At 35.9% G+C, this 26,118-nt stretch overlaps 1 protein-coding gene across 2 annotated transcripts in view; it reads left to right on the top strand.

The window, feature by feature from the left end:
- BRWD1 (bromodomain and WD repeat domain containing 1) overlaps positions 1-26,118 on the top strand; it is a 122,066-nt gene that overhangs the window by 75,987 nt on the left and 19,961 nt on the right. For both annotated transcript variants that reach the window (XM_067739508.1, XM_067739509.1), the window contains 15 exons: positions 134-228; positions 2,430-2,619; positions 4,266-4,391; positions 4,486-4,593; positions 7,225-7,349; positions 8,015-8,097; positions 11,290-11,401; positions 12,437-12,498; positions 15,132-15,287; positions 15,514-15,634; positions 16,553-16,678; positions 18,155-18,227; positions 19,326-19,367; positions 21,163-21,309; positions 22,069-22,221. In XM_067739508.1, the coding sequence (XP_067595609.1) occupies positions 134-228; positions 2,430-2,619; positions 4,266-4,391; positions 4,486-4,593; positions 7,225-7,349; positions 8,015-8,097; positions 11,290-11,401; positions 12,437-12,498; positions 15,132-15,287; positions 15,514-15,634; positions 16,553-16,678; positions 18,155-18,227; positions 19,326-19,367; positions 21,163-21,309; positions 22,069-22,221 (1,719 nt within the window). The remainder of the gene's footprint in view (positions 1-133; positions 229-2,429; positions 2,620-4,265; positions 4,392-4,485; positions 4,594-7,224; positions 7,350-8,014; positions 8,098-11,289; positions 11,402-12,436; positions 12,499-15,131; positions 15,288-15,513; positions 15,635-16,552; positions 16,679-18,154; positions 18,228-19,325; positions 19,368-21,162; positions 21,310-22,068; positions 22,222-26,118) is intronic.

Here is a 26,118-nt window from a genome sequence, read left to right as displayed (position 1 = left end):
ACCTATTTTATTACCCGGTTACCATACTTACTCCTGAGATGATTAGAATGACTGTGTGGTTTCTCTTGCCTTGTGTTATTTAATCTCAGAGATCAAGATTTTTATTTTATTTTTCTCCCCCTCACAAAATTAGGAGACTTCCTGTGATCAAAGTGAAGGTTCTTGTTCTTCTGAAGAAGAAGAATGGAAAAGTGATAGAAGAAGTGAAAGTGACAGTGAAAGTTCAAGGTACCTGTTTTTACTCATTTTAATCTTCTAAGCATTTTAGTCATGACGTTGAATGGAATCATGCTTGAATGGCATTCAAGGTGTAAGAGCTTCCAACTGTGGAACAACTAACATTGAGTTTTTAATACATTTAAAAGGAGAAGAAAGCTGGATTAACTGCTATTTCTATAGAAAATATTTTGGGTATTTTTTTTGGGACTATAAAACATTTGAGCCAACAGTGTAAGTATGTGTACTCAAAACATCAATTTAGTCTTGGGCTACATTTATAAAGAGGAGTATACAACGTCTGTTTGGTAAAATCACAGTTAAATTTATTACTAGTTACTGCATACCTTGATGTAAGTTCAATTAACTATCAAGAAGAAAAAAAAAAAGGGACTTTTATTCAAGCCAAACTGAGGATTATAACCGGGAAGCAGATTCTCAGGAAGCTCTGAGAACTGTTCCACCTGTTAGAAGCTGAAGGCACAGTCATATACATTTTCAATGATGGTACATCAGGATGACATACTGCTATTTTATATAAAGTTCACGAAGGATACATAGTCCAGATAAACTTTTGCAAAGTGAGCACCAAGCACTATGACCCCCTACAGAGCTGGGAAAGAATGTTATTCTTTTAAGAAGTTAAATTGCTAACATCAGAAGAAAGAAAAAATTTGATCTTTGCTGTCGAGCAGGCACTCCCATCTTTGAGCAGCTCTGGTTAATGTGTAATGCCGATGCCCGCTGCACATTAGGGAGGGTGGAGGCCCAAATGGACACAGAGAGAGAATTTTATGTTTCATTTTTCTTGTCCTGCCTTAAAATATAAATTTTATTTTATCATACGTATTACCTTTTGTTTAGTTTTGGTATCCAAATTTCATGGGACTAAGATGTTAACATCTGTTCCTTGTCTTGGTAAATGTCAACTTTGTCCTGGCAGATGCTTCAGCCAGAAACCTGGATATCATTCTCTTTTCATAACATTTCCATCACCAAGTCTAGAAAATTCTCCCTTCTAAATATGACTCAGATTATTTTAATTTCCATTGATACTGTGCTTTACAGAACACCATCCCATACTCCTGGCTTCCTTTCTTGTCTTCTTTTATTCCATTATGCTTAGGAGCTGGAGTGATTTCTAGAGCACTTGTCTACCCTTATTTTTGTTTGTTAACTTAATTTTAATTGTGGTGAAATATACAGAACATAAAATTCACCATCTTAATTGTTTTTAATTGTACAGTTCAATAGTGTTAAGTACATTCACAGTGTTGTGCACCCAATCTCCAGAACTTACTTCGTCTTGCAAAACCGAGACTGTGTACCTACTAAACAGCAGTTCGCCACTCCACCCCACCCACCCCTGGCAACCACCACTGTCCTTCCTGTCTCTATATTCACTATCTTTTAATTCAATTTTTCTTGAATTTTATTGTACAAAGCAGATGCTCTTAAGATTTTTAAAACAGCTCTTTTTATAACATAAAATATAATACAAAAATAATATTTGTAATAAATAGCTTTTGGAACTGTGTGTTATCAAGCCTGAGAGGTATGTGGTTGGACAATGATGGCCCCAGTAGAGGATTTTTATCCTTTTCTGTGTTTGCTAAAGCTGGGAGTGGGCCAGGGGCTAGTTTCCTAGTTTCCTGTTTGACTCTGCTTTTGCTCCAGGGTAGGTTAGGACTAGGCCCTCTCTGGGATCTTTTCTCATATCAGGGAGAGTCCCCCTGTTGGCAAGAAGCTTTGTCCACTTAGAGCTTTCTGTTCTGTGCTTTCCTTGTGGCTCTCAGTGTAGTCACTGACAGTTTGTCATTCTACTTACAAATTCTAGTCCCATTTTGGAGCCTCCTGCGGTTTAGGGGGTGTGCTGCCTTTCTGCACAGTCTCTCCTGCTTTCGTAGCTACACTTCACTTTTGGAAAGGGTATTATTAGTTGGCTCTAGATGTTGTCTTCTATGAGGTCTCATCCAAATTATACTTCAAAAAATTTCTCAGGCTTATATCCTTAATTTCCAGTGTCAGTGAAGATTTTTCTCCTTCTCATGGTCTTTGGTCATTTCAGTATGCACTGATAGGGAGGGCAGTCGAATCTTCCCAGGATCTTTTCTTTCCTCCTTGTTATCTCTCCTCTCTTAAGGTTGTAGGATGAATTTACTCTTAGGGCTTAGATTCTGGTTCTGTATGACTGAAACTGTTTTCCTCCCTAGTGGCTCTTCATCTAGATATTCTGATTGGACGGCTGACGCAGGCATCAATCTGCAGCCTCCTTTACGAACGTCATCCCGTCGACGAATTACTCGGTTTCGTAGTAGTTCAGAGGACGAAATGTCTACTGAGAATTTATCTCCTCCAAAAAGGAGACGAAAGAGAAAGAAAGAAAATAAGCCTAAAAAAGAGGTAAGAAAAGTATATCTTTAAAAATACCATCTATCTACACTTTTATAGTTTCTGTCCATATTTAGAAATAGAAATCTTTGGGAATTTGGAGGCTTTATTATTATTATTTTTTTGATCGATATACATCATCAGGAGTCAAATGTACAATGCAAACAAACTTATTTTTGGAAAATTTCCTTTGTTATTAAAACTTCTCTAATCTGCTCTGAGTTGGACTTGGCACTTATACCTTTCTGAATCTGTAACTTAGAGGGAAAGTTCTATTTTGCTCAGATCCCCACCATAACTCTTATTTTGTCCTCCAGTTCCAACACCAAAAATATACTTCAAGGCATTTTAAGATCCTTTCTTCTTGTTTTGTCTGCTGTTGTCCTGTTTCCCATTTTCATTTGACATGTTTTGTCTTCATACTTTTCTCCTAATTGTAATATTGCTATACCTTGTTCCATGTACAGTGCTACATGTGCTCCTGTCATATAGGTAGCTGTTGTTATTTAAAGATGCTATGTCTTTGTATTAGGTATCTATTGCTGTGTAACAGATCATCTTGGAACTTAGCTTAAAAACAAGAAACATGTATTATTTCATGTTTTGATGAATCAGGAATTCGGGAACTGATTAGCTGATTTTTGGCTCATGAGGTTGCAGTCATCATGTTAGCTTGGGTCACAGTTGTCTAAAGGCTTGACTGGGGGTGGATCTTTGAAGTTTGTTAATGGGACAGTTGGCTGCTGGCCTCAGTTCCTCACCATATGGGCCTCTCCATAGGGCTGCTTGAGTGTCTTCTTGACATGGTAGCTGATTGTCCCCAGAGCAAGTGATCCAAAAATTAAGCAGGGGCTAAGCCTTTTATGACCTAGTCTTAGGAGTCGCACATCGTTACTTCTGCTTTTTTCTATTTGTTAGAAGTAGTTGGAGCCCACATTGAGTGGAGGGTACTTAGGCTCCACCTCTTAGAGAGGAAAGGAGGAGTATCAAATAATTTGTGGTTGTATTTTAAAATTACCAGTCTTTTCTTTTTAATGGTTTTTCCATTATGGTTTATCACAGAATATTAAATATAGTTCCCTGTGCTATACAGTAGGACCTTGTTGTTTATCCATCCTAAATATAATAGTTTGCATTTGCTAACCCCAAACTCCCATTCCATCCCTGTACCACCCCCCTCCCCCTTGGCAACCACTAGTTGTTCTCGATGTCTGTGAGTCTGTTTCTATTTCATAAAAGTTCATTTGTATCATATTTTAGATTCCACATGTGATATCATATGTAAGATTACCAGTCTTAAAACCTCAAATCAAGAGGAGACTCCCTGAGATGATTAGTCTGTGGTGAAATTCACTGTGGAGTCTTGGCAAAGCAGCCTTAGTGTGAAGAGGATCCAGCTGGAAATTAGACCCACTTCATAGGATGTAAAGTGCTATGCAGAATCTGTTAGAAATTCAGGAGATGCTAGGAAAGTGCTAGGTAGATATACAGTGCTTGCACAGCTGATAATGTTCCTATGTATGCTGTTTAAGAATTAATCATTAGGTGACATGCTAATAAAACAGCCATTCTGAATGGTGAAGTCTTTTGTTTTTCAATTAAACAGTGCATGCTGCCCCTTTCTATTCTACTAAACTTTGTTTTCTTCCCCTTGGCAGAATCTGCGGAGGATGACTCAGGCAGAGCTTGCAAACATGGAACGTTTATATGAATTCCATCCTCCGGTTTGGATAACTGACACCACACTTCGGAAGTCTCCTTTTGTTCCTCAAATGGGTGATGAGGTGAGAGTAATAAAGTTTAAAAATGTGAATATGGAACGTAAAATTTATATTACTCTTAGGTTTTTATTTTTAAACGTATACTTCCCTTTTGTAGGTAATATATTTTCGACAGGGTCATGAAGCTTATATTGAGGCTGTCAGAAGAAATAACATTTATGAACTGAACCCTAACAAGGAGCCATGGAGGAAAATGGATCTTAGGGTAAGATGATGGTATTATTAAATCATTAAACATTTAGCACATACATGTATAGTTAAATTATTTATAAATCCATTAAAAATAACCTACTGGAGGCATACTTCATTACTACCTTTCTGTTAATTTCCAACTTAAAAACATTTCTGCTGTTACCTGCTAAGCATTAAGGTCTAGTCAGAAGACATGCTTGTCACTGGGCACTCTGTACATTATTGGAAGGCAGCTTGGCTGTATATATCATTAATCTTAAAATGATTGTACCCAGGACAGATTTTCAAAAGAAGTGCAAGTTTTCAAAGAAACCAACACAAATTGGAGAAAAAGGTTCAACCTCACATGTAATAAAATACAGAAAAAACTTTAGCTTCTCTGTACTTAACCAATTTTATGTATGTACGTATTTTTAACACTTAAAGAAAATACCATGTTTTAACAAGTAGCAAAGGTTTAGGTTTGTTAATAGTTGTTCAACTTGGTGATAAGGGTGCATGAAACAGGTGCAGGCTCCCTACAGGGTATCTTGGCAGTTGGAATTGAAACTAAAAATATTTAGACCTTTTAAATCAGCAGTTCTACTTTTGGTAATTTAGGAAACAACCAGAAGTGCATACAAATTTAAATTCTATATCACTGTTTATAAAAACAAAAAATTAGGAAAAAATCCAAATATCCCACAGTACTGAACGAACCAAACCATGATATATTCACACATTTGGCTCCTATGTAGAGCCCACCACGTAACCGAGGCTTTTAAAATGTTTGTAGAATGAATGTTACGTATTCACAGTGTGTTACTAAGAGGAAAAACGGAATGTGAAATTCTGGTTTTGGTTATGATAAAAATTTAAAGACATATATGGTCAACCAAAATAAATACATTAAAATGTTAGTGGTGATTACATGTAGAGTAGTATTACAGGCGATTTTTAATCTTTATACTTCATATTTTTGATACTTTCATTAACTGTTAGAAGATGAAAAAACTCAATGGCTCTACTTCTTTGAATTTGGCTTTAGATACATTCAAATTTGTGTCTCTTTCACTTATTACTGTGTACCTGAGGACAGCTGATCCTCATATTTCTTGTTTTCTGTATTTACGAATTTGCCTTTCTCACTGTTTGCTATTTGTAACACCAAAATCACTACTCAAGGTGCTTTCTAGTCATTTGCAGACATGCAGTGTGGCAAAAGATTTGAGTTGTCTGCCCAGCATGTTCTCAGCTGACGTTGAACAAGGTGATACTTCCTTCTTTTGAGCTCTCATACTGTACATAAATGTTCTTTTTGCAGTCTATTCAGTGCCACATTAAATATTTTTCAGATTTTTGTGCTTTTTTTTTTTCCAGATTTTTGTGTTGGTGACTTGCTGTTTAAGATGGCCGCCTAGCGTAGTGCTAAAGTGCTGTCTTGTGTTACTATGTACAAGAAGGTGATGATGTACCTTATGGAGAAAATCTGTGTGTTAGATAAGCTTCTTTTAGGCATGAGTCATAGTGCTGTTGGTTGTGAGTTCAATGTTAATGACTCAACAACGTAGATTAAATGACGTGTCTCGGGCTTCCCTGGTGGCGCAGTGGTTGAGAGTCCGCCTGCCGATGCAGGGGACACGGGTTCGTGCCCCAGTCCGGGAGGATCCCATATGCCGCGGAGCGGCTGGACCCGTGAGCCATGGCTGCTGAGCCTGCACGTCCGGAGCCTGTGCTCCGCAACGGGAGAGGCCACAACAGTGAGAGGCCCGCGTACCGCAAAAAAAGAAAAAAGACGTGTCTTTACATAGAAATTCACATTACACAAGATACTGTCTTAATTAGGTGACTGAAATATTGCGACTGGGGGCCTGTAGCCACCTAGCCTTGTATTCCCTCCAGGAGCAGTGGTTGTGTTCACTGGGAACTCACTAATTCATCATTTTGGGTGGCACTATAGAATAGTAAGAATGCTGCAGATAATGAGAACCAACTGTATTTTTAGCACTTTGGCACATTATAACAATAATATTTTGTGCAGTGAATAAATGGATGAATCATCTCATATTCTTAGTATTAAGGAAACAGGTATTGGGGGAAGGCTAATTACAGTATAATGAGTAGGAGGCTCTATCATGGTAGGAAGTTTCTCCCATTCCCTGTCTTACCCCTACTGCCTGGAATAGGTCACGGCACATAGATCTTCAACAAATATTTATTGAAATGTATTAGGTAGAAATTTATTGTCAAGTTTTTGAAGAATAATAAGCCAAACGCTTACGTATTTTGATTTGCATAATACAAAGTTAAATAAATGAAAATGTTTCTTTAGGAAGAGAAGAAAGCCAGAAGGAAATTCTGATTGTGCACAGTGGTTATGTTTAGATACTGAGCTGATGGTGATTTGTGTGTTCCTTCTTATACATTTGTTGTGTTTTTTTCTAAAGTTGGTATATTCCTTACGTTAGAAACAGTGTTAAATACCGGTATTCAAAAAGATGTGAAGATTTAGCAAAAACAATTGTAATTAATGGTAAATTAAACCCCTCTTCTGGTCTGGAATCCTACATTGTGAGCTGACTTAATTTGGCAATATGTGGAGAATTATAATCTTGAGGAATTGCTTTATTTTAACCATTTATTCTTTTAAAAATATCTGTTAAAGGATCAAGAGTTGGTCAAAATAGTTGGAATACGATATGAGGTTGGGCCCCCTACACTTTGTTGCCTCAAACTAGCATTTATAGATCCTGCGACTGGAAAACTTATGGACAAATCTTTCTCTATTAGGTATGTGTTACTTTTTAAAAAATGGAATTATTTAAATTTAGATTTTCCCTCTCGCTGATCAGCATGTCCTTTGCATTCAGCTGCAGGGTAAATAGTAGAGCACTGTGGACAGCCCAAGATGTAAGTTGAAGTTCTGATAGATGGGACCCACTGGAAGTAAAAATACTGGTACTGCAGCAGCAATTAGGCGGGAGCGTGTTTTATACATTTTTCATGCCACTTAAATGTGTAGAGAATTCTGGCCTGTAGTGGAAATTGCTTCCGCATTTGTTTTTGAGAAAATGTTAGAATAATTTGCTAAACCTGTGCTGTCCAATGTGGTAGCCGTTAGCCACGTGTGGCTGCCAAGTACTTGAACTGTCGCTAATTTGAATTGAGTGTGATGTAAGTGTACACATTGGATTTTGAAGGCTTGGTATGAAGGCAAAGAATGTAAAATATCTCATTGTTTTGTATTGATTATGTGGTGAAACAATATTTAGGATATATTGGGTTAAATAAAATACACTATTAAGATTTATTTCACTGGTTTCTTTTTACTTTAATAAGGCTAGTCAAAAATTAAATATTACATATGTGGCTCCCATTGTATTTCTTTTGGACATTGCTGCTCTAGACTATAACCTGTTGTGCAGGAAATTTAACAGTCTTTTATTTTTGTTTAGATATCATGATATGCCAGATGTTATTGACTTTCTTGTATTGCGTCAATTTTACGATGAAGCAAGACAGAGGAACTGGCAGTCTTGTAAGTCTGTCCTTACTGAATTTTATATACCCTGAGAAATGAATCTCTCATTTTATTGCTCTAAATATTTTGGTTGTGGTGCTGCTTATTATGGTGGATGCAAACATGTAAATTCTGGAAAGAAATATAAGACTGCTAAGTATATTTTGCTTAGGGCTTGGTATGGTATGTGACATTTTGGAAGCATGATTTCTTACTCCTGGAATAGACCTTCTATTTCCTTTCAGACTTGTCCACACTGCATTACTTCCATCTTTAATGTGACACTGGTATAATTAACAAAATTACCTGTAATGTAAAACAATAAGAAATTTGAAAAATAACACAATAATGTTCCGGTATGCCAGAATATCTTACCTTTGATAATCATATCAACCCAGACTTAAATAGGTTGACTTGAGGTAACCATTCCTTTAAAACATAAAAAATTTGTGTAAAACTTAACGCTTTATAACCATGCATTGTATGGGTCGACAGAAAAAATAAAATCACCTAAAGGTGGGCACTAACTTTTGAATGTGGCTTTTTGAATGTGGTTTCAGTGTGGTTTTCATGGTGACTATTTAAGGCAGGCTGGTAGGCTCACTTGCTTAGACTTGTGTAGGTTATTAATCTCCTCAGGATATAATTGATGACTGTAATTAGGCCAGCAACTGTAATAGTTATTTCACAGGTGTATATGTATTACTTTCCAGTATGTAATGCTGTCCGGGGAGCTCATGTATTGAGTTTGACTTTAGTCACCTAGGAGAATGAAAAGTCATTCTCCTTTTATCAATTTTAGTGAAATACTGAGTTCTACCTAGGCTGTGTCAGCTGGTGTACACATTCATAAATGATGTTCAGACCTCATTAATTTTCGTAATTCCTGCAGCCTTTTTCTGCAGGCAGTAGAAACAGGTAAATAAATTCCCTGAGTTGTCCCTATTTGAAACGAAATCTTATCGGAGAGTGTGGCTGCTCTTAGTAGACTTTTTTTTTTAGTACACTATTTTTAATGGTAATGTCCACACAAGTAATCAGGGTTATTTTGGGGACTGGAGGTGTAAAGGAAAGTTTTCTTGAAGAGAAGCATTTAGCCACCAAAGACAAAACAGAACAAAATAAAAAACAAACCAAACAGCTGGAGTATGTAGAAGTTAATGTTGTACAGCCAAGTTCCAAAGAACTTTATAGTTTCCTAGCCAGTCTGGTTTTCAACCCCCATGATGTGTAAATTAGAAGCTCTCATTTTGTTCTACCAACATACCCATTCAAAAAGATTTCTTAACCTCGATTCTCTACAAGTAAATGCTAGAGATTGATTCCTGACTGCCCCTTGTAATTTGGTGGGTTTTGTTTTATTTTTGAGGTTGTGAAATTATTGTATCATATCTTCTATGCTAATTAATTTGTTTTTGCTCCCCCATAAAAATCTTACCTCTTCTGCTGAAGTTTGAGCAGTTATTATAGGAAGTTGCTTGTGAGAACTTTTTACTGAGCAGATGTTTATCCTGCTTTTGACTAGCCAAAATAGGTTTATTTGAAAAATCTTAATGGAATAGAAATGCCCATTTTTACCATGAGAAAATGAATTTTTTAAGCCTCCTTTTAAGTTAAAGTTTTTAGTCTTATACCAAAGAACTATTTTTATCTCAACTGAAAGTATTCTAATGATAGATAAATAGGGAAGAAAAATATTACCTAACTAATTCTTGGTGTCAAAGACTGGCTCACTTAGTAACCATATATTTTTGTATTAGGTTTCTCAAAATGAAGCCCCTGGATTTGTTATTATTACAGTGATACTTATTGTAACAAATATTATAATTGATATTTGTTAAATTAGGTTATTTACATTATAGAATTGGACAGCAATCCTGGTGTTACATCAAAATTTTGGTATATTCCTTCTATTAAAAAGGTTTGTTGTTAAAATTTATTAAGACGTCTTTTTAAAGTTAAAGTGTTTTGGAATATCTGTATTAATGAAATACTGTCAAAAGTTGAATTTTATTAATGGTAGAAGGGTGGTGGGATGAGGGGCTTATGGGTTTCTAATGATTTTGAAGTAAAATATACTTAAAGATCATGTTTATATAAATTTGAAAATATATTAACCTCAAAACATGTAGCTCCAATAGTTGTGATATTGCTATTTTTTTCAGTTTTACAGAATTTATTGAAAGCATACTTTCTTTAGTCAAGACCATTTGTGGGGAATATTCTCTTTCTTGGGAGTGATATGTAGCTTTAATTTTGATTGATACTATTTCTGTAAAACTTTTCTTAAAGAAGGAATTGTTAATCTACCAAAGAATTATTAATGAAGGATAAGTAACTTTTTTTCATATTGATTTTGTTTTGAAAATGATGGGATGGATGGGAAGGAGGAGATAGGGTTATTACAGCAGTCTGTGTTTCTTTTGTAATATATGTAAAACAAAGATCGAATACAGTTTCTTTCTCTAGAAGTTGTTAACAGTTATAGAATATATTTAGAAATGTATATGTATAATCTAAAATCACTGAAGTCAGTTGAAGTATTCTTTCCAGTTACTTTGGTTTGTATAGGGAGCTCTCCTAAGCTCTGCTTGTCTGCTTTTATATTATGCTGAGATAATGGGGTATGTGGATGTTTAAATCTTTTAAATAATAAATACGTATTTTTAAGGGTACATTTAGACCTGATTTTTATTATGAGATCTTAAGAATTAGAACACCGTTTTATGTGGAGATATTTATATAGCAGCAACTTTAGAAGAATCATGGATTAACTTCTGATCATACGTTTATAACTTGTTTTAGTCAGGAAAAGTTACATATTTCATAAGTACATTTAGTATGCTTATTAAATATTTATTGATTTGTATACATCGTTGTAAAAGATTTTTGAGTTTTGTTAAATTTTTTTCTTTGTAATAGAACTTATTTTGGAGTGGGCATTTGGATCCATTAAATAATGGAACCTAGTCATAAACCGTTTTCATCAATTATATTATATGGTTTTATACCTTTGGTAAATTGCCGAGTGTAGTACTATGTCTTTTTCACGTATGTTTTATCACTAAAGATTGCAGGTAAGTGGTGAAGAATGGCTAAGTTTAAGATAAAAATATTATTTGATTTGTTTTATCTGTCATAGGTATTTTGTAAGTTAAAAATGTTAATGTTAGCAAATTGATGTCTCAGACTTGGTCGTCTCTCTTATAGGTGACAGGTTTCGTTCTATCATTGACGATGCTTGGTGGTTTGGAACGGTGCTGAGTCAAGAGCCGTATCAGCCACAGTACCCTGATAGTCATTTCCAGTGTTACATTGTTAGGTATGTATGCAGATGAAAACCAGTCATCTGCAACCATTTGTTCGCTGCGGCAGGTTGTGGTATGAATGACGTGTTTCAGGTTAAAGAAAACACCATTGAGTTCGTTGTTAAGTCACGTCAGTCTCACCTTTGCAGCATCTCTCTAGAATGCCTCTGTTACTAGTACCCGCCTTGGTACAGGTTCTGCTTGCTTCCCTGGGACCTTTTTTGTAGCCTCCTAATATTTCCTCAACCCAATATTGCAGGATCATTGTTCAGGAGCACATGTTACTTCATTTCCCTTGTTCAAAAAAAGTCTTTGCTGCCTTTCCATTGGCTGTGGAAACAAAGTCCACATTCTGAAGTGTGGCATTCAAGGCCTTCACACTATCTTTCTTCACTTACCCTGGGTACAGGCCACACAGCATTTCTGGTTTTGTCCTTGAATCCACCATACATTTTTATACTTGTTTGTTATAATCTATTCGAAAAAAACCATACTATTTAAACTTACTGCTACAGTGAGGTTAATTTTTGCATTTTCTATCTTTTTGTTTACTCTTGTAGTGGGTACCTAGTTATTAGCCACAGGTTTATTTTTTATTTATTTATTTTTTTTGTGATACGCGGGCCTCTCACTGCTGTGGCCTGTCCCGTTGTGGAGCACAGGCTCCGGACGCGCAGGCCCAGCGGCCATGGCTCACAGGCCCAGCCACTCCGCGGCACGTGGGATCCTCCCGGACCGGGGCACGAACCCGCGTCCCCTGCATCGGCAGGCGGTCTCTCAACCACTGCGCCACCAGGGAAGCCCCTATTTTTTATTTTTTATTGGAGTATAGTTGCTTTACAATGTTGTGTTAGTTTCTGCTGTACAGCAAAGTGAATCAACTATACATATATCTCCTCTTTTTTGGATTTCCTCCCCATGTAGGTCACCACAGAGCATTGAGTAGAGCTCCTTGTGCTGTACACAGTGTTCTCATTAGTTATCTATTTTATACGTGCTATCAATTGTCTTTATGAAGGGCTAACCAGACTTTTTTTTGGTTTTAACAGGTGGGACAATACTGAAATTGAAAAACTTAGCCCATGGGACATGGAACCAATACCTGATAATGGTATGTAATTTTTAAACAATGAAAATACATTTTCAAGTTTTTATGTTACTAATGCACATAGAGCACATTTGTGGTCTTTGAGAAACATTTTTAAATTTATGGTAACTGAGCTTTACTAAAACAAGTGAACAGAATTATGTGTATCTGGCTTCTTAATTCTTATCCTGTTTCCAGCTTGTTGCTCGCTATATCTTAGTCACCAACTGTCATTTCTCATGTAATTGTGCTTTAGTCTCTTCTTGATCTCCTTCACTTAGCCTCCATTTCTCTTTCCTCATCCTTATTCTTTTACCCTTGTTCTTTCTTCAGAGAAGAGCTCTAACCTGACTTCTGTCTTTTGCATTACCTCAACTTGTCTGAGAAGTAGAGTTCTTTGTTCCAAAGGCCGTATCTTCTCCAGTGCTTGCTGTCCCACTCCTTTGAACTTCTCTTGGACCTGGTATTTACACTTAGTTCATTCCCTCCAACAATTTTAGTTTCCTCCTTCCTATCTCCATTCAAGTTTGGATTTGTGTCTTATACCTTAAAACAGCTTTCATTTCATTTTCTTGAACATTTTGCTACTGAATTACTTCACTCTTGTTGAACTTTTTGAAGGGGTACCCTGTATATCTGTTGGCTCCCATCTCTCCACCATCAAGCTTTCTTTTATATTAGTGTTGATTCAGCATAAAAACATGCAAGAACTTGTGTCCTTCCACATCCACCATTTTTGACACATGAAATCTTTGCCCTGTGTTTTTTGCTTGTGTCTGCCTTAAGGGTCAAGCCCTTTTTCCTTTGTGTTTTTTTTTTTTTTTGGTACGCAGGCCTCTCACTGTTGTGGCCTCTCCCATTGCGGAGCACAGTCTCCGGACGCGCAGGCTCAGCGGCCATGGCTCACGGGCCCAGCCGCTCCGCGGCACGTGGGATCCTCCCGGACCGGGGCACGAACCCGTGTCCCCTGCATCGGCAGGCGGACTCTCAACCACTGTGCCACCAGGGGAGCCCCCTTTGTGTTTTATTCTCTGACATATCTCCATCAACTGTTGCCTTGCTTTACTTTGGAAATAAGGAGTTTTTCCTTTTTTTTCCTCTTTTTGTTTTTTTTTTAACATCTTTATTGGAGTATAATTGCTTTACAATGGTGTGTTAGTTTCTGCTGTATAACAAAGTGAATCAGCTATACAGATACATATATCCCCATATCTCCTCTCTTTTGCGTCTCCCTCCCACCCTCCCTTTGCCACCCCTCTAGGTGATCACAAAGCACTGAGCTGATCTCCCTGTGCTATGCGGCTGCTTCCCACTAAGGAGTGTTTTTCAAAAAAATGTTTTCTAAATAACTACACTTAGCAATATGAAATGACATTTTGCGTTGTATAAAACATACATAGATAAGTGAAAACCAACATTTTTTTGAGGTCTTACTCTGCTGCTAAGAACTTCATATGTATCGATTCATTTACTCTTACTCTGAGGTGATGCTCTATTATTAATTTTACAGATGAAGGAACTCAGGCTCAGAGCGTTTTCAGTAACTTAGCTAAGTCACACACCTCTAAAAAGGATAGGAGTTTGGATTCTAGCCTAAGCCATCTGGCACCAACCTGTGCTTTTAACTGCTAGTTATAGCTGCCGCTTTGTAAACGATACCAAATCAATAAAAGCACTTGCATAAAGAGATTTTACATGTTAATGAGGCCAATAAGTCTTTAGAAGAGTTGTCAAAAGACATGAACAGGCAGAAAAATAAATTTGGAAGCATATGAAGAAAAGCTCATTTGCATTATCAGTCTCGGAAAGGTATATTAAAATAATAATATTTTAAATAATTTAAAATATTAAAACATCGTTTTACCTATCAGATTGTTAGATTGATACGTTTGTCTTCTTTCTGTTGACATTTTTCTTTTTTAAAAAAATAGTTTTCAAGAAACTATTCTCTGAATATTTACATTGCCTCTTTTTCTTTTTAAAAATGTGCATACTCTTCCATTATCAATTTTTACTGCACTTTTTAAACATTTCATTTTGAAATAATTTCAAACTTAAGAATATTACAAAAAGAGTACGAAGAATTTCTGAACACCCAATTTTCTCAAATGTTAACATCGTAACACAAGTATAGTGCATTTATCAAAATCAGGAAATACCATTGATACAATTCTAATCTTATAGACCTTTTTCAAATTTTGACCATGGTCCTAATGTTCTTTCACACATTGAATTTCATTGCCATGTCTTCTTCGTCTCCTTTAGTCTGGAATCCCTGAATCTTTCCATTATCTTTCATGACCATGACACTTCTGAAGAGCACTGGCCACTTTGCAGAATTTCCCTCAGTTTGCGTTTGTCTGATATATTTCATGATTAAGTCCAGAGTTTGCATATTTGGCAAGAGTGTCAGAGAAGTGACGTTGTGTCTTTCTCAGTGCATCATATCAGGAGGCACGTGATAGCAGTTTGTCCTGTTACTGGGAATATTAACTTTAATCATTTAATTCAGGTGGTGTCTGCCAGGTTTTTCTGCTATAAAGTAACTTCTTTTTCCTTTGATTAGTAACTTGTATGTGAACTTGGACAACTGAATTTAAATATAGTGTATATTTAGTTTGGTTTGATTTTTTTTTTCTTTTTTGATGGACTCATAGTTGATCCACCTGAAGAATTAGGAGCCAGTATTTCTGTCACTTCAGATGAGCTAGAGAAATTGCTCTACAAACCCCAAGATGGTGAATGGGGTCAGAAATCGAGAGATGAAGAATGTGAACGAATTATTAGTGGTATAGATCAACTTTTGAATCTTGGTAAGTTTTTTTACGGTGACAAGTTTATGTTCAAGATTCTTTTCCACAAAAGTATTTTAAAACAGTAGCATAATTGTGGTTGTGTTCTTTATTACAATTTGTATTTATTACTTTTTGGGTAAGCCTGTAGTGCTAATTGTAGTTCTGTTTTATGAATGATTTGTAGAGAAATATCACTTAGAGGTAATGAATTTCTTGATGAAAATTCTTCCTTCTGCCATTACAGATATAGCAGCAGCTTTTGCAGGTCCAGTTGATCTGTGTACATATCCAAAGTACTGTACTGTAGTGGCCTATCCAACTGATCTGTACACAATTCGAATGAGACTTGTTAATCGATTTTACAGGTCAGTAGAAACCTACTTTAAAAAAAATTTGAAAAGATATTTGGCCAGTTAACCAGGTAGAGTTAACAGAGGTAATGGTGGCTGATAGTGACAGTGGTGGAGTGGGGGCTGATTGACATTATTTTCTGTTTCATTCTCTTCTTTTGTTATAGTCATTTCTTGGTCCTGTGTAAGACAGTGTGTTAGATGCCTGTGGGTAGGTATGGATAGAACCTGGATAAGGAGAAGTACCACGTTTCATTCCTCAGTCTTTAGTAGTCTGTTTTTCTTGCAAAAGCTGCTCCATTTAAATATAAAATTTAGTTAATAATGACTTTGGCCTTTGAAAGATTAAATCCCCAGAGTCATCAACTTTTTATCTCTGGCTTCTAGAGCTTTGAAAACTATAAAATTTCCCATTCTCAGTGATTTTTTTTTTTTTTTTAAAGCAGGTGATGGTATTCTGTATGATTCAGCTGCTTTGAGAAATTATCTTTACAAAAAACTGACTTCTTGAGTTCACATTGTTGATGTTAATTTACCTCTGTAGTGCATTCGTTCAGAAACCAGTTTGTGAGTTTATAGTCAGATTGACTTTCTTAGGATTGATGGTATTTAACACATTTTCTTCATTGAGTCTCAGTAGCTTCAAATATACCTATAGGCAGTGTGAAAAGGGAGGGTTGCCCTTTTGGTTTTCTGGATGTGATTAAGTGATCTGTTACGACTTTCAGTCCTTAAATGTATTCTCTGCAGTTCAGCTTCCAGTATAATTGCTTATGACTGTGATCAAGTTGACAGTATTAGAAAGTTATTCATTATAACTTTACACTTACGGTTTAATTAATATATCATGCTGGCTTAACATGCTGGGTTTTTTTACTTGGTTTCTGTCTTTTCATTTTTTAAGCCCTAAATTGCCTGTTTTTTACTTTGAAGGAGGCTATCTGCATTAGTTTGGGAAGTCAGATATATAGAACATAATGCCAGAACATTTAATGAACCTGAGAGTGTAATTGCAAGATCAGCTAAGAAGATAACTGACCAGCTTTTGAAATTTATCAAGTAAGTGACCTCATATTATAGATGTTGTGGAAAAGTGCCTTTGCATATTGTGCTCTTAAAACTATCCAGTTCTTAATTTGTGCTCTCTGAATTATACCCTTTTAATGTGTTACATTAAATGACATTTCTTTACATTTCTTCTTTTGTGATTGTAATTTAGGTAAAGGAATGAGAAATTGAATAGTCCAATTTTTTCTATTTTTAAAAATTTTGAAATAATTTTATACTACAGAGAGTTGCCCTATGTATACATATACCCTTCACCTGTTTTCCCCTTAGGTTAACATTTTACACAACTGTGGTGTCCTTATGAAGTGTTAAGAAATTATCCTTGATACAGTACTATTGACTAAAGTGTAGAATTTATCTGGATTTCATCAGCTTTTACATCAATGTTTTTTTCTGTTTCAGGATCCAATCCAGAATTCCCACTGCATTCACTGTTTTGTTTTCTTAGTCTCTTTTAATCTGTTCTCTAGTCTTTCCTTTCTTTTATCACTTCATCATTTTTTAATGAGTGCTGGACACTTATTTTGTAGTGTGTAATTAATTTGGCTCGTCTGATATTTTCTCATGATTAGATTGAGTTTTAATCTGTTTTGGATTGTATCCTGTGAATATTCCACACTTTTCTTGCATTTGGAAATCGATTTGGACTAGTAGGATGAAAACTGACCTGCAGGTTGAGATCCAGGTTCTAACCTAATCTGTTCTGGTGAAATTTTCTGGGTGACTTTGCACACATTACTCAGCCTCTTTCCTTTAAAATGAATGATTTTGCTATATGACCTTGTATGCCTTTCCCCCAGTTATAAAAATTCTTTGAAAGAATTATATACTGGAGGAGATAATTTATAAACTCTGACATCATTTTCAGTATCTGGCTACAAACTGGGGAATAACTGATTGCAGCTGTTTCACTCTCCTGGGCTGAATCTGTCTGATGTCTGGAGGACTCAAACTTATTGCCTCTCCTCCCAAAGTTTCTTCTTTCTACTTCAGGAAGGTCACATACCCATTTTCATCTCCGTTGTGTCTAGATACCCCTATTTTATGATTCTTTCTTCTGCTGTGTTTACAGTGAGGTTAAGATATAATTTATTTTAGTTTTTACTTCCTTTTTTGCTTCTATTCTTTTTTATCTCAAATCAACCATTTTCCTGGTACTCACTGTACAAATATTACTAGTGGTGATAACTTTGAAGAACTCATCCGTGTATTCATCCAGTTGAGGCTATACATATAGTATTTCTGTACACACTTAAATTGAAAAAAAAATTAACTTTCAGTGTTCTAGTATGGTCAGTTGTTTCCACAGAGGATAGAGTAAAAACCTGATATTCTACTGCTTGAAATTAGGTGTGCATAGGAACTGTTTGCATAGTTGGGGAACTGTTTGTATCTTAATCTGTAGTTTGAATATTTGGAGACAGGGACTACATTTGCATACTGTTAAATTAAAAAATTGTCTTTTAGGAGTCAAGACTGTACAAATATCTCAGAACTTTCTAACACTTCTGAAAATGATGAGCAAAATGCCGGGGATTTGGTATGAAGTTTGTCAATTTTATAATGATTTTTGTTAATTTCAAATGATAACTTAGAATGAAGAGTGAAGTAGAAAACGTTGGTTACCTAAATCAATTCTTGCTATATTCCAATGAACTATGAAAATAGGGCACTTGATGAAACTACATTTTAAAATTATCTAGATCATCAATGAGGTAATAGCCAATAATTGATATTAAATAAACAAGTTATGTCTAAGTGAATTAACTTAGGTGTGGAATATATTCTCTTTCCAAATTTGAGATAGAGAAAGGTGTATTATAAGAAGTACCTTGGATATGTTTTTGGTAAAATCAGCATCTGAGGGAATTCCCTGGCAGTCCAGTGGTTAGGACTTGGTGTTTTCACTGCCGTGGCCTGGGTTCAATCCCTGTTTGGAGAACTGGAATTCCACAAGCCATGTGGCACAGCCAAAAAAAAAAAAATCAGTATCTGAGAGTTGGATTTAATTGTAATTAAAAACTAATGAACTTTACCATGCTGTAAGTACCCTAAAATCCTTCACTCAATATGGTGTTGAAGTGTAAGTAAAGGCAGATACCATTGATGTTGTGTAATTTCACTTCAGAGAAAATCAGGTTGTTGTATGGAGTTGCAGGAAGGATATTTTTTTAAAAACAGTGTGGTGTCAGTTTCTACACAGACTATCATTGTAGTTCACTGATTTTCATTGGAATAAAAATGGGGATGCTAATATGTGACTTAGGGAATAAGAAAATGTGTAGCGTACAAAATGTAGGAATCTGTGGGAGACTCTTCTGAGTTTTATGGAAGAGGTAAAAACACAAATTTAAAGCTCCTTGGGCATGTCTTCTGTGGACATGCACACGGCAACTTTTTATAGCTATATTTTGGATTTAGTGCATGTTTACGTTAGGGAATGTAAATGGTTATTAAGAATAAGAATAAGGGTTGGTTTCTTGGAGGGTGAGTGCCACAAAGACCATCTGATATTCTGTATTTTGAGATTTTGTTAACAAGTTATAACCCTCGTAAACCTAATGTCTTTGATATGCTAAGATTATTGCATATCTAATGAAAATATTAACACTTAAAATGCTCTGATTTTTATTCCTAGGATGATAGTGATCTTCCTAAAACATCTTCTGGAAGAAGGAGAGTAAGTTAATTTGTGTGATTAACCTTAGTTGTTTATTTACTCTGTGTTTTCAAATCAACATAAGATTTTAGGTGTTGTCTTTGAAAAGTTACATTGATATTGATATTGAATATTTTATAAGAGAAATGGGAGAAATCACTGTAAGGTGGATGGCTAGGTAAGGTTTAGTGGAAGGGTTGGGATTTGGACTGTGTCCTCAGAATGAGATAGAGTAAGAAGAGGACACTTGAAAAGTAAGGGTTATTATGATTCAAGCTAAAAAAGTAGGAAAGTGTGGCATGTCAGTGGGCTACTGAGAGCATTGGCCTGACTGGCGTAGGGGTTGAATTTTGGAGTGAGCAAAGTGGTTGCGTCTGGCTGTTACGTTGGGAGCAGATTATGGTGATATTGTAAACCAAAGATTTCTTTTAAATTTACAGTAGAGAGTCAATTCCATAGCCAAAACAGATTTTGATTAAAGTTAGATAGATTTGTATTAAAGTTAGGAGTTCATTGCAAGAATCTCAGAGAAAAGGTGGGAAACTTAGTCAAGAATAGTGCTGGCTGGGAATTCCCTTGCGGTCCAGTTAGGACTCCGCACTTTCACTGCCGAGGGCTCGGGTTCAGTCCCTGGTCAGGGAACTAAGATCCCACAAGCGCACAGTGGCGTGGCCATTAAAAAAGAAAAACAAAAGAATAGTGTTGGCCTGCAATAGAGAGGAAGGAAAGAAGATGAGACCTTTTAATGGGAAAATTAACTAGGATTTGGTGACTGAACCTTTTTTAAAAATGAGGATTTGTTGGGAGGATAGGGGAGAACAAAGTGGGAAATAAGCTTTGGATATTGGGTAGTTAAAATTGTGGTGTCATCAGCAGTTCTTGAAGCTCTTATGTAAATGTTAATTAAAAGTAAAGCTTATTAATTGGAAAATGCTTAATAGTGTTATCTTATATTTCATTCAAATGCTTAAATTTAAGCTGTTTATCACATCAATTTTCATAATATGCTGCCTCAAATAACAATGAAAAGTTAAGATTTGAATTATTACCATTTTCATATAATTTCATTTCTAAACAGACTTCTAAGTATTTAGTATCTGTTTAGTATTTGTCGTGATTGCTGTAGCAAATTATAAATCTAGTGCCTTAAGCAATAAAAATACCTTGTAGTTCTGTGGATTAGAAGTTTGGCATGGGTCTCACTGGACTAAAGTCAAGGTGTCAGCATAGCTGTGTTCCTTTCTGGAAACTCTAGGGTAGAATTCATTTCCTTCCATTTTCCAGCTTCTGGAGCCTCATGGTCCCCTTGCATCTTCAAGTCAGCAGCATAGCATCTTCCAGTCTGCCTCTGACTCTTCTGCCTCCCTTGTATGAGGACCCTTGTGATTACATTGGGCCCACCCTGATAATCCAGGACTGTCTCCCCATCTCAAAGTCTATCTACTCTTTTAGTCATATCTGCAGAATCCCTTTTGCCATAGTCACAGGTTCTTGGGACTAAGATGTACACGTGTTCGGGAGCATTATTCTGCCTACTGCATTATCCATTGTAATACTTCATGTTCTGTGAGAACATTTTCTAAACTTAGGAGGTAAGTGGTGGAATGAAAATGTTTTTAGAGTAACAGATGTGACACTGGGTTTTTTAAAAAAGTGGATTTTTTTCCCCAAGTAGATAGAAAATCATGTAATGACATATTATGACATAATACAGAAGACAACAGCTCAGTTGCATTCTTACCATTATACTATATCATACCATAGTGTGGCTTTTCCAAGATTGAAAAAACTTTTAATGTTATGAATGTATTTTTAGGTTCATGATTGGAAAACAAGGAGCATCAAAGCAACCAATTATGTTGAAAGCAACTGGAAGAAACAGTGTAAGGAACTAGTGAACTTAATATTTCAATGTGAAGATTCTGAACCATTTAGACAACCTGTTGATTTGGTTGAATATCCAGTAAGTTGTCATTATTTGAATGTTTGGGGCTTTTCTTGTTGGTGTAGAGGAGATTGGGATAGAGGTATTCAAATTAAAAAGTAAGATGTCTAGAATTCCCTGGTGGCCTAGTGGTTAAGATTCTGGGTTTTTCACTACCGTGACCCGGCTTCAATCCCTGGTCGGGGAACTGAGATCCTGCAAGCCACGTGGCATGGCCCAAAAAAAAAAGAAAGAAAAAACCCCCAGCAACCAAAAAGTAAGATGACTAGGCTTCCTGTTAACTTTGTCTCTGACCACTAATTCAGCTGTGGAAGAGTTGTTTTACACAGTTTTCTTGAATTAATAGACACCCTTGTAACTTGGGTTAAGACGTAGTTAACCAGTGTTACGTAATATAATTGGAGGATTAGTAGGCCCAGCCCCAGGAAAACTATGAATTGGTTAAAAGTGTCTGTCTTTACTTTCTAATAGGGAAATGGAAAATGACCTAAAAAAAAAAAAAAATTAGAAAGCACAAATTTACTGTAGGAAGCTTAGAAATTATAGAAGGGTATAAAGAAGGAAATAAAAACAATTTCATATCTTGCTGCCAAGTATATAATTTTGTTATATTTCTTGTCCACATGTTTGGATGTCTTCTTTAAAATTATTGTTGATTCTTAAGATCCTTGTACCCTTTTTTCTTCTGTCATTTTGAATATTTTAGAGATTTGATGCACTTACATTTCTAAAAACAGGAATCGAATCTTTGAACTAATTATTGTTTTTAAAACCTAGGATTACCGAGATATTATAGATACTCCAATGGATTTTGGAACAGTAAGGGAAACTTTAGAAGCGGGAAATTATGACAGCCCTTTGGAATTTTGCAAAGACATCCGGTTGATATTTAGCAATGCAAAAGCATATACACCAAATAAAAGATCAAAGGTAATTTTAAAAGTGGTTTATAAAAAAGAAAAAAAGTACGTGTGATCTGTGTAGATGGTAATTTTCTAGTGTTTGGTAGAGGTGGGAGCATAAAAGATCAGTGAGTAGAGTAAAACCACTGTTAAGCATAGAGTGCCACTGCCCAGGCATCTGCTTAGGAAACATCATTTCCTTGTGACACTGTTCCGCTTTCCTCAAGTTTTATAAACAGAAGAGTGTTGGTGCGAGTGAGGACACCAGTGAAAAATGAACAAATTTGTATTTGATGTATAGAGTGAGAAAAATGTGTTTTCTTACATATGGGAATCTTGAAAAGTGGATTGGGAACTTAGTGATAGAGGCTGGAAGAATATTAAAAGTAAGAAAAGGAAAATCTGAAGTGAGCGTGGACTACTGATGGCATACTAACATTTTTTATCTGAAGAAGAAACACATCGGCCATCTGATTAGTTAAGAACACAAGTAGAGTGGACATTCCTAAATTTTTGTTCAAATGTTCTATGTTGGATAACTTTTCAAAACTTGTTGAAACATAATAAATACACAAAAGGATACACGTACTCTCAGTGAATATTCATAAACCTTTGTAGCCAGTGTGCTGGGTAATTAAAAAAAAAAGCAATAATTTGAGAGTAAGACTTTAAAATAAAGCCCTTGCTTGATGTTACAGCACTTTCTCTATCATCAGTGACTATCACTGCTAATTAACCATTTTGTCTTAATTTCACTTCTCCCTCATTACTTATTATCAGACTGCGTGCATTAATTCTTCTCTTAATCTGAGAACCTTTTCATTGCATTCAGTATCCAAATTGCTTATTGGATCAGTTTAACATACAAGTCTAACATTTTTCCAAGCTTGTGTTGTCAGTATTCACCATTTGGGAGACTTTCTTTCCAGACAGAAAATAAATTTCATTCATGTCTTTTTCCCTTTTGTTTAAAATATGTTTGAGGATACATCATACAACTCATGCATTTGAAGTGCACAATTTAGTGGGCTTTAGTATATTACCAAATTTTCAAAATTGTGGTTACATATATATATAAAACAAAATTTATCATTTTAACCATTTTTAAGTGTATAGTTCACTGGCATTAATTACATTCACAGTGTTGCTCAGCCATCACTGCTATTTCCAGAACTCTTTCATCATCCCAAACAGCAACTCTGTCACCAGTAAGCAAGTAACTCCACATTCTCCCTTTCCCTCAGCCCTTGGTAACCTCTAATTTACTTTGTATCCCTCTGAATTTGCCTATTGTAGATATTTCGTACAAATTGAATCACACAATATTTGGCTTTTGTGTCTGGCATATTTCACTTAAAATAGTATCTTAAAGGTTCATCCATGTTGTTGCCTGTATTGGAACTTCATTCCTTTTTTTGGCTGAATAATATTTCATTGTATGGGTATATGACATTTTGCTCATTCATCTTTTGATGGACACTTGAGTTTCTACTTTTTGGTTATTGTGATTAATGGGAATCCAAGTATTTGTAAGAGTTCTTGTCCTCAGTTTTCTTGGGTATATATCTAAGAGTGGAATTTCTGGTTCATAGAGTAATTCTATGTTTAGCTTTTTCAGGAACCACCAAACTATATTCCATAATGGCTGCACCATTTTGTATTCCCACTGGCAATGTACGAGGATTCTAGTTTCTCCACATACTTGCCAAAATTTGTTATTTTCTGTGTTTTTTAAAAAAATTATAGCCATTGTAGTAACTGTGAAGTGTTATCTCCTTGTAGTTTTGATTTGTATTTATGTTATGACTTATTAAAAATTATATCTAGAATTTATTTAAATCAGATATAGTAAGACATGCAGACATGAATTGTCACGAAGGAAGAAGTTTATACTCACAGATCCCTAGAAACAGAAGTGTGTGATACAAGGTTGATGAGTAGGCAGAGGGGAGAGGAGGGAAGGGAAGAGTATGGCGCAGAGCTTAGATTGGGGTTTTCACAGGACGGCAAGGCAGGGCAGAGTAAACAGTCTGGGATTGGCTAGTTTGTAGTAATTGGAGCTTTGATTTGTAGGGGTGGTCTCTAGATGTCTGATTCCTGGCCCTGGGGTGATTTGGGTAGGGGGAATATTGGCTTGGTGTATGAGAGTTTGATAAAGAAGACTTGTTAGGTGTTTGATCTCTGGATTGATTGTTTTCTGTATCAGAGGTACACCTGCAAAAAAAAGCCACTTGCTATCTCTGGGAACTAGCCCTGGGATGGGGTAGTCTCTCCAGGATCAAGGCTCCAAATGCCAGAGCATCAATGATACAGAAAATAAGAAAATATAGTCAGTACACTAATGATGTTGAGTATCTTTTCATGTGGTTATTGACCACTTGTATATTTTCTTTGGAAAAATATCTATTCAAGTGGTTTGCCCAGTTTTTAATTGGATTTTTGTCCTTTTGTTGTTGAGTTGTAAGAATTTTTAAATATATTCTGGATATTAAGTCCTAATCAGATGAATGTTTTCCAGTTATTTTGTCTGTAGGTTGTCTTTTCACTTTTGATAATGTCCTTTGATGCAGAAAAGTTTTTAATTTTGATGAAGTCCAATTAATCTGTTTTTTTTCTTTGGTTTCTTGTGCTTTTGGTTTCATGTTTAAGAACCCATTGCTACTTAGCGTCACACAGCCTGTAAGATGCCCAACACTATTATGGAGCAATTTGAAAAATATGTGTCAGAAACTTAAGTGCCATTTGACCCATTAATTCTAATTTTTTTTTTTTTTTGTACGCGGGCCTCTCACTGTTGTGGCCTCTCCCATTGCGGAGCACAGGCTCCGGACGCGCAGGCTCAGCGGCCATGGCTCACGGGCCCAGCCGCTCCACGGCATGTGGGATCCTCCCGGACCGGGGCACGAACCCGTGTCCCCTGCATCGACAGGCGGACTCTCAACCATTGCGCCACCAGGGAATCCCCATTAATTCTAATTTTAATAATTATTTTTTATAGACAGTGTTAACTGTGGAAAAGACTACTTGCACAAAACATATATATTAAGGAGTAATTTATAGAGGCAAATGTTTGGAAATAGTGTTCAAAATAGTTTAAAAAAAATCCACTGCCAAATTCAGTGTCATGAAGATTCACCTCATGTGTTCTTCTAAGAGTTTTATGGTTTAGTTCTTATGTAAGCTATTGATCCATTTTGAGTTAATATTTGTGTATGGTGTAAGATAGAGGTCCAGTTTATTCTTTTGCATGTAGAAATCCAGTTGTCCCAGCAACATCTGTTGAAGTGACTATTCTTTCCCTATTAAATGGCCTTGCACCCTTTTTGAAAATCAGTTGGCCATAGATATATGGGTTTATTTCTGAACTCAGTTCTGTTCCATTGGTTTATACATATGAGTGTCTGTCTCTGTGTCAGTACTATAATGTTTTGTTTACTGTAGCTTTAGTAGTAAGTTTGGCAGTAAAGGAAATTTGAGTCCTCTTACATTGTTCTCTTTCAGGATTGTTTTGGCAGTTCAGGGGGTGCAATTCATTATGAATTTGAGGATTGACTTTTTCCATGTCTGTTTTCATAGGGATTGAATTGAATGTGTAGATTGCTTTGGGCAGTATTGACGTCCTGACTACTGTTTTTCTATCCTTTAACGCCAGATGTCTTTCCATTTATTTAGGTCTAATTTCTTCCAGCAATGTTTTGTAATTTTCAGTGGAGAGTCTTACAGCTCCTTGGTTAAATTTATTCCCACATATTTTATTGTTTCAGATGCTATTTGAGATGCAGTTGCTTTCTTTTTTTTTTTTTTTTTTTTTGTGGTACGCAAGCCTCTCACTGTCCACTGTGCCACCTGGGAAGCCCTGCAGTTGCTTTCTTAATTTCCTTTTTTGCTTGTTCATTGTTGGTGTATAGAAACAGAGCAGATTCTT

This window comes from Pseudorca crassidens, chromosome 5 (assembly GCF_039906515.1).
Source record: "Pseudorca crassidens isolate mPseCra1 chromosome 5, mPseCra1.hap1, whole genome shotgun sequence".
Classification (NCBI taxonomy): Eukaryota; Metazoa; Chordata; class Mammalia; order Artiodactyla; family Delphinidae; genus Pseudorca; species Pseudorca crassidens.
This window is presented reverse-complemented; position numbering and strand designations above follow the sequence as displayed.